At 35.7% G+C, this 8,479-nt stretch overlaps 1 protein-coding gene across 1 annotated transcript; it reads right to left on the bottom strand.

The window, feature by feature from the left end:
- LOC143553740 (transcription factor LAF1-like) lies at nucleotides 1–1,059 on the bottom strand. The gene is made up of 3 exons (XM_077043658.1): nucleotides 930–1,059; nucleotides 683–812; nucleotides 1–548 (listed from the first exon to the last, which is right to left on the bottom strand). Exons 1-3 carry the CDS (start codon nucleotides 1,033–1,035, stop codon nucleotides 23–25), a joined length of 762 nt encoding a protein of 253 aa, XP_076899773.1. The 5' UTR covers nucleotides 1,036–1,059; the 3' UTR covers nucleotides 1–22.
- Nucleotides 1,060–8,479: the final 7,420 nt, after the last annotated feature.

Below are 8,479 nucleotides of genomic sequence, written 5' to 3'. Positions count from 1 at the left end.
CTTGTTTAATAATCCTTATCCTTTACATACTTAACAAGTCTTCAATATTGAAATCTCCATCATTGAAGTTGAAAATTTGATCAATTTTCATTTGGGTATGAACCATATCTTCATTTGAATATTTGCTTAGACAATTAACAGTCTCACTGCTATCTGTAGATCCCTGATCATTTGATACCAAATCATTTCCAGGGGTTTCTTGGTAATTTGACCCGTTGCTAATGCCATCCGCGCATATTGAACTCTCATGTCCGTTGAACTCTTCTAGGCTAAGCCAATCCGCAAATAAAATCTTTGGCAATTTGTTGACTTTCGCGATATCCGTTGATTCCAAACTTGGGTTTGGTGTAACCGAGTTCGTGCATGATGATAATGATGGTGATGTTGAGGACCCTGTGTGCCCCGTGTGTGAGTAGCTTGTACATTCTTGTTTAATCTGACTATCATGGTGTTCTGGTTTCGCCACTCGCTTTTTCAGGTAAGAATGCCAGTGATTCTTTGTCTCATTATCGGTCCGGCCAGGTAAATGTTGGGATATTAGAGACCACCTAGTCAAAACAAGTTACCAAAATAAATAATTTGTGCCATTTAAAAAAATTGATCAACATAATTTACAAAAAATAAAAAATAATAATTTGTGGCATTAAATGTGCTAAGACTTGCAAAAGTGTATACTGCTTACTTGTTGCCTAAAAGGCCATGAAAGGTTAGGATAGTTTCTTCTTCTTGCATAGAAAACGCACCTTTCTTTAATCCCGGTCTAAGATAATTAATCCACCTCAATCTACAACTTTTCCCGTTGCGTTCCAAACCTATACACATAGTATCAACCGTCAGGATCAATATAAGATGCTCAAAAGCAAACGAAAAGTGAAATGCGTTGCGTTACTTGCTGTTGAAGAAAGAGCATAATCGAATATAAAAGTTACCCGCATTAATAGGGACAGCACTCCAACAACTATGACCATAGTTCATCACATAATCTCTTAACTTTTGGTCCTCATCAGGAGACCATAACCCTCTTTTATGCTTCATCTTCAGTTTCTTTGATTGCTTGCGCCTCAAGTAACGAGCTTCTAAGCGAATAAAAAGCTAAGGATCGAATTGAGAATGAAGAGAGAAGTTGATGATGAACAACTGAGATTATGTATGGTTTGGCATTTATATAGAAACCAATGACTCTATATATATTATGCATTGGATTAATATTTAAATGGCCTCTAAACACTATATGGATTAAATTATGAATTATATCAAGACTAAAAACTTATACAAATTAAAGTCAAGTATGACAAGACATAATAGAGACATTTATTTATATTATGACTATTTGCTATGATTTTTTGGTCCATTTATGAATTATGACAATAGCATTACAGTTCTTGGAATCTAATATGAACATCATCAAACAGTTGGCCAAAAACTTGGTCAATGACTATATATGCATGCACCTTCAATCATTAAGCAATACAAATCATACAAGGATTTGCATTTGGTGTGTTTCTGAGTAAAGGAACTCGTCAAAATCATTTTCAAGTAGACAAATGCGTAAGACATGCGCGTACACGATGTGGGAGTTACGTATTCCAACATTTTGACGGAGAGAGGAAGCAAGTAATCAAAATATAATCTTGAAGGAAAAATGTTAATATCTTATTGAATAATGTAACCACTACATTAGACTCCATTTAAGAGGGTAAGCCTAAATATTGCGTGTAAGGACTAAAAGTGAGCAAGACATTAATCAGAAATTGACTTTCTACGTACAAATTAATCAAATAAAAGATTCACGTGTTTTTACATATAAAAGGAAAAAATAAAGATGGCTAAGAATGAGATATAATCTTGACTTCCAAATGAGGCTCTAAATGATAGAATTCATATCCGACTATTGGAATGTCATATTATTCGGCTGAAACATGATCAAATACATTTTATTCTTAAAATGAAAATAGTGAGAACTAATTTGCTGTTATTATTAGGTTTATTTTTATAGGTGTTTGCTGTTATTTTTTGTTCGTATTTGCTAGTTTTCGATTATGAAACGTTATAAGTATTTGCTGATTTATATTTTGTTGTTATTATTAGATTTTTTCTTTTGCTTTTATTATTTTGTTCTTGATTTTGATTATTTTGTTGTAATTTTTAGGTTTTTTTTCTTTATTATTATTTTAAATCATTGTTTATGTAGATTGATATTTTAGTTTGTATTGTTTCTTACGTTCTCATTTTCTTATAAATTTGTATTATTTCCTGCGTTCTCATGTTATGATTAAAATGTACATGAACATTCCTCTTATTCGACTTGACCTTTTCATCAGTCATGGGCCTGCAACTCAACTTTTTAAGTTGCGTCCCGGCTAGTTGGTCCAAATGTGTATGCTACTCTCACTACTAGAAAAGAGGGAACTTTCCTACAAAATGTTTCCGACAAAATATCGACAAACGCAGTTTCCCACAAATTAGAAATAATTTTCCGACAAAATAAAAAAAACTTACACCTCCAACAATTTTTCGAGAAAATTGTTGGAATTTTATCGCTAGCGTTCAAAGGATTCCGATATTTTACCGACCATTTTTCCATTTATTTACTAATCTATTAAGTGAAATTAGAAAAATCCTAATGTTTGGAAGTTTTGTCGGAAAGTTGTCGAAATTCAATAAACTTTCCGATAAGTTTCCGACCAATATTAAATAAAAGTTATTATTCTTATTTATTAAGATTATTAACAAATGTAATTGATGAATAACAGAAAAAAGTTAATATTTTTTTAGTGTTTGTCGGAAAAGTATCGGAACTTTATGAAACTTCTAACAAGTTTCCGACAAATGTTAAAAAAATTAAGTTGCTTTTATAAGATCATTATAAATCTAATTGACTAGATTAATAAGAAAAAAAACAATTTAAAAGTATTCACAAATTAATACTTTAGTATAGGTATAAAGAATAACATATATAAATTTTTAAAACAATTTATAATTCAGTGTTACTAATTAAATATATTAGAAACCAAATAATATATGATTGTTATTAACACATTACTAATTAATAAAGTTTTAATTACGAATGACTTTTATTTACATAATGTATGTATAATTTGTAAAGGCATATGTGCTAATGCGTGTGTTAGGTTGTGTTTGTTTTTACTTAAAAAGTTTAAAAGGGCCTTACGTTTGCAAGTGGACAGACATAATCTTTTGAAAACTGTTTGTTTTTTTAGAAAAAAACATATGAAAAATGCTTTTATGGTCTTAAAAAATAAAGTATTGTTCAACTTCTTAACACTTCTTAGCATCCAACTAACACCCAATGTCCAACACCACCACCACCCACCGTGTGCCACCACCACCACCCATCGTTCGTCACCACCACCACCCACCACCACCGCAGTCCGCCACCACCACCGTCAGCCACCCACCACCACCACCATCGTCCATCACCACCACCACCCACCATCGGCCACAACCACCGTCCACTACCACCACCCACTGTCCGTCGCCACCACCACTACCGTCCAGCACCAAAGTCCGCCACCCACCCTCTGTCACCACCACCACCATCCACAACCACCAACACCCACCATCGCCCACAACTACCTTCCACGACCACCACCCACCGTCCCCCACCATCACCCACCGTCCGCCACCACCCCCACCGCCCTCACCACCACCCACCATCCGCCACCACCGCCCACCGTCTTTCACCACTTACCGTCCTCCACCACCACCCACCGTCCGCCACCACCACCACCCACCATCCGCCATCACCACCCACCGTGCGCCACCACCACCCACCGTCCCCCACCGCCCCCACCACCGCCCACCGTCCGCCACCACCGCCTACCGTCTTCCACCACCACCCACCGTCCGCCACCAGCCCCCACCGCCCCCACCATCACCCACCGTCCGCCACCACCGCCCACCGTCTTCCACCACCTACCGTCCTCCACCACCACCCACCGTCCTCCACCACCACCCACCGTCCGTCACCGCCACCACCCACCATCCGCCACCGCCACCCACCGTCCGCCACCGCCACCGCCCACCGTCCGCCACCGCTATCCACCGTCCGCCACCACCACCGTCCACCACCAACCTTCTGCCACCGCCATCCACCACTACCACCCCACCCACCATCCGCCACCACCACCCATCGTCCGCTATCATCATTGTCCGCCACTACCACCACCCACCGTCGGACTCAACCCTATGTATGCGTGTGTATATGCATGAGTGTGTGTATGCGTTAGTCTATGTACATGTGCTAGTGTGTGCATGCGTAGTGATAGGGTTCTAAATCCATCCGCAAGCCCAAGCAAACCATAAAGTGATGTTGGACCGCACCCGCGGATCTTGACCCATCACTTCTCAAAGAAGTCCGCGGACAACCAGCCATCCACGGAGGAGAAAAACATTACACGACGGTATATCCACAAGCCAGTCACAGTCCAAGATTCCTTAACAATGACAACCATGATAACCTGGATTTTCATAATCGGGATTTTCGATACCAGTCGGTACCGAGCTCATTCCTAATTTTGTAAGGTTAAGTTGAGAAAGCCCAAAACACCCTCTCAAGCCCAAACTAAAAACATGCTGGCGGTAAGTTTCCCCCCAAATTAAAACTCTTGGTGCTAACTTTTCCCCTTGGCGCCTTCTCAAACCCTAAAAGAGTAAAATCCTCAGTTCACTTCATAGAGCCTTTTTGCTGTCGCTTCCCATCACCTGTTCCTACCCTTGGCAGAATCCTTTTCGAGGTAATTTCCTGATTTTGTGTTCATCAAGTAACCGAAAATTATGTTAATAAACAGATTTCTAGGTTTTCTTGTGGATATGGTTTTTAAGGTTGAATGCTATATGAGCGTATTTTGGATATGCTGATTTTATGCCTCCTTTTTGGAACAAATTAATTAGATTGATTATGCCATACATTTTGCAGAAGTTAGTCTATAAAAAATATGTTTGCTTCATCTGTTCTTAGGACTAAATTAGTGCACAACTAGCTTTTAGTATAAAATCCATTGTTGTAATGAAGCGTGTCTTTAAATTTAAGGATAATCTTACAAATAGTTAACGTACAGGCCTACGTGTGTGTTTATAGATATGGTTAACTTGTTTTATTTGTATATATCTATTGTTAGGTTGGCATGTACATTTATACGTATGTGGATGAGGACGATTATGGCGAGGAAGATGGTAGTCATCTGGATGATGATGGTGAGAAGTATGGCAGTGGTAAGGGTGCTAGCGGTAAGGATGATGGTGGTGATAGGTGGATCTCACGCATGGGAAGAAAGTATGTTTTTTAATTTCAACATTTTTATCTTTGTTGATTATAATTACTGTATATTTTAATGTTATAGGTTTGGATCTGGACGTGTTCATAGGAGTGCTTGTGTATTACTAGATCAAAAACTTGATGGAGATTGGATCAAATTTAGAAAGGTTCCACATAGCGTCTTAAGGGAGATGTTTAGTACCTTTCGGGTAAATATTAGTAGATTATTTGTATATTTTATAATTATTTGTTTTAATTTATTAATTTTATATTTTTTTTATAGACTCGGTGGATATGGGATCCACAAGATGACTCATACATTTTTTAGGGCTATTAGAATGTCATATGATTCAGCTGAAACATGATCAAATACATTTTATTTTTAAAATGAAAATAGTGAGAACTAATTTGCTATTATTATTAGGTTTATTTTTATAGGTGTTTGCTGTTATTTTTTGTTCGTATTTGCTAATTTTTGATTATGAAACGTTATAAGTATTTGCTGATTTATATTTTGTTGTTATTATTAGATTTTTTCTTTTGCAGTTATTATTTTGTTCTTGATTTTGATTCTGTTGTTATAATTTTTAGGTTTTTTTTTATTATTATTTTAAATCATTGTTTATGTAGATTGATATTTTAGTTGGTATTGTTTCTTACGTTATCATTTTCTTATAAATTTGTATTATTTTCTGCGTTCTCATGTTATGATTAAAATGTATATGAACATTCCTCTGATTCGGCTTGACCTTTTCATCAGTCATGGGCCTGCAACTCAACTTTTTAAGTTGCGTCCTGGCTAGTTAGTCTAAATGTGTATGCTACTCTTGGATCTAACTTCGTATCATATTTTTTTCTAGAATTAAATCTATGTACGCGGTACGACAATACAAACTTTTCAAGAATAAAGTAATCCAAATGAGAAAAGCGAGCTTCGCATGCATAGTTTTAATATCCCAACAAAATGTTTGACTAAACGTTATTATATTGAAATGATTCTTGTTATCAAAACTCTTCCAAGTCATCGCCAATCGAAAATCGACTTATTATTCAACAGATATGATAATTAACAACTTCAATTAAATACTAACCCATATGTCTTTTAAGTATAAAAATAATAATAAGAGAGATTATGTGACAATAATAAACGGAACATGTGTGATAAATTTATTCATATACTTGGTTGTTTCAAGTTGGCCTAGTAGCCTACGATTTAACATTTCATATTTTTCTTCTTAACCAATTTTTTTATCAACTTATGTTATAATCTTTTATTAGTACTTGTAATTTAGTATAATTATGTAATTGTTTTTAATTATCACATCACCTCTTTTTGGTTATAGCATGTCATGAATTTCGTCGTATGATGGATCGATTGCATCAAATGATAAACAGATAAAAAATTATTATAACAAGATAGTGTAAATAATAAATAACTGGTTACATATGATTCGATAAAAACATACAACTTTCTTGCATTTGGTGCATTAAGCTAAGATTTAAAAAGGTATCTAATTCATGGGTCAAATGATTAAGCGTGCTTTTAGAAATATGCGTTGGACTAGGGAAAACCAAAGCATATGGTTTGGGAACTCCGCTAAAATGTTGTGGGATAAAGGAACTCCGCTAAAATGGTTTTCAATAATTAGTTAATCGTGTACGCACACACAATACTTTATTTTCCCAAATAAAGTTTTGCGTTTGAAGCAATTAAAATCACCTAAAACCTTAAAAAATCAGTACAGTCAAATCACATCTAAAAGCCTATATCTGCATCAAAAAACATGCTTGTGACCTGACTTAATTTGACGAAACAAAATTTCCGTGAACCAACCCGACAACAAATCACTCTTGATAGATATGGAAAACATAATGGTTTGTCAGAATTCATCAACGAGTATATCTATCAATCTCATAATGACAAGTATAAAATGGTAGAGATTTATGATAACTGTGAATTAAGTGTTGAGGCTACGAACAATCAAAATCATAGATGGCTACAATGCGGCTCATGCTGATCATATATATATAATTTAGTTGAAACACATGAATATTAGGATATAGTTTTTGTTGTTATGAACTCGTATGTGTAATGTAGCAGTGTGAAGATATGCATATGCGCCACATATATTATGCGTCGTCACATATATTATGCGTCGTATATATATAGCATATACATATTTGACGCATAACATATGCCGGCACATATGTATATCTTCACAAAGCAGAAACATGTATATATGAATGGGACATACATATGTGTTGTTCTCTACCAAATCAAGATTCTTTCTTCAATAGCCAGAAGTTTTTTATACATAAAAAAGTTTTCAAATAATCACAATAAAGTCATTGACTAATTTTAGTCATTAATTAATCATGCATATTTAATAGTTATTAGAGGTTTTTGATCAAGTTCTTCCAAAAAAATATAGATAAAATCCATATCCGGCCTGTATATGTTAATGATATTGGCAACCGCAAACAATAATATTATTGTTAACTGTAGTAATTAAGGCTTATTGGATTTTAATAATCCAAAATCTATTGGCCGTGATCAATTACAGCTTAGGAAATGTTTACAGAGTGGTAGTGCCAGGGCCGTGAGCACGGTGGGGACGGGCTTCCCAAAAAGCCAGCCCGGGCCGGGGTCAGTATAGGATGAAGGGGACGGCCTCAGGAAATGTTTATAGAGAGACCTAACTTCGAATGTGTTGTCTTCCAGAGATCCTAGACTAACTGAAAGCTAACCCCATTTTTATGATATGGTGTGGTAAAAAAGTGTCTGTTACTGCAAATTGAGTGTTCATTAGAAATTTAGGCCAGGTTAGCGTAAATGAAAGTTAACTCTGTTAGTTAACCTCGTTAGTTTTTTTAGGGTTTCAATCAAGTGTTCATTAGAAATGTAGGTTGGACATGCCATGTGTATTAAGTTCCCTCTTTATTTGTTGCAAGAGACACGTTTTTATCACATAAGCAGTTCACGCAATAAAAAAAACTAGCAGGCCGGGTTAACTTTCAGACCATATGATCATTATAATGATATAATCATATAAAGTATCGCACCATATCATTTAGTCGGCATTCTTTATTTCATAGAAATAATTAATTTATACAGAAAATAAACGCGTCAGCTTGTTTCCTATCACAAGAACCATCTTAAATCTAGTTTTTTTTTTCAAGAATTATTTCTCAAGTATTATT

Source organism: Bidens hawaiensis, unplaced genomic scaffold (genome assembly GCF_021521415.1).
Source record: "Bidens hawaiensis isolate Kalapana, Puna unplaced genomic scaffold, B.hawaiensis_p1.1 tig00017357_1, whole genome shotgun sequence".
In the NCBI taxonomy this organism is placed as follows: domain Eukaryota; kingdom Viridiplantae; phylum Streptophyta; class Magnoliopsida; order Asterales; family Asteraceae; genus Bidens; species Bidens hawaiensis.
This window is presented reverse-complemented; position numbering and strand designations above follow the sequence as displayed.

Coding starts and splice junctions, on each gene's coding strand:
- LOC143553740 (XM_077043658.1), bottom strand. CDS start 1,035: ATGAAGCATAAAAGAGGGTTATGGTCTCCTGATGAGGACCAAAAGTTA. Junction 813..929: donor TGCTGTCCCTATTAATGCGG/GTAACTTTTATA, acceptor CTATGTGTATAG/GTTTGGAACGCAACGGGAAA. Junction 549..682: donor CATGGCCTTTTAGGCAACAA/GTAAGCAGTATA, acceptor TGTTTTGACTAG/GTGGTCTCTAATATCCCAAC.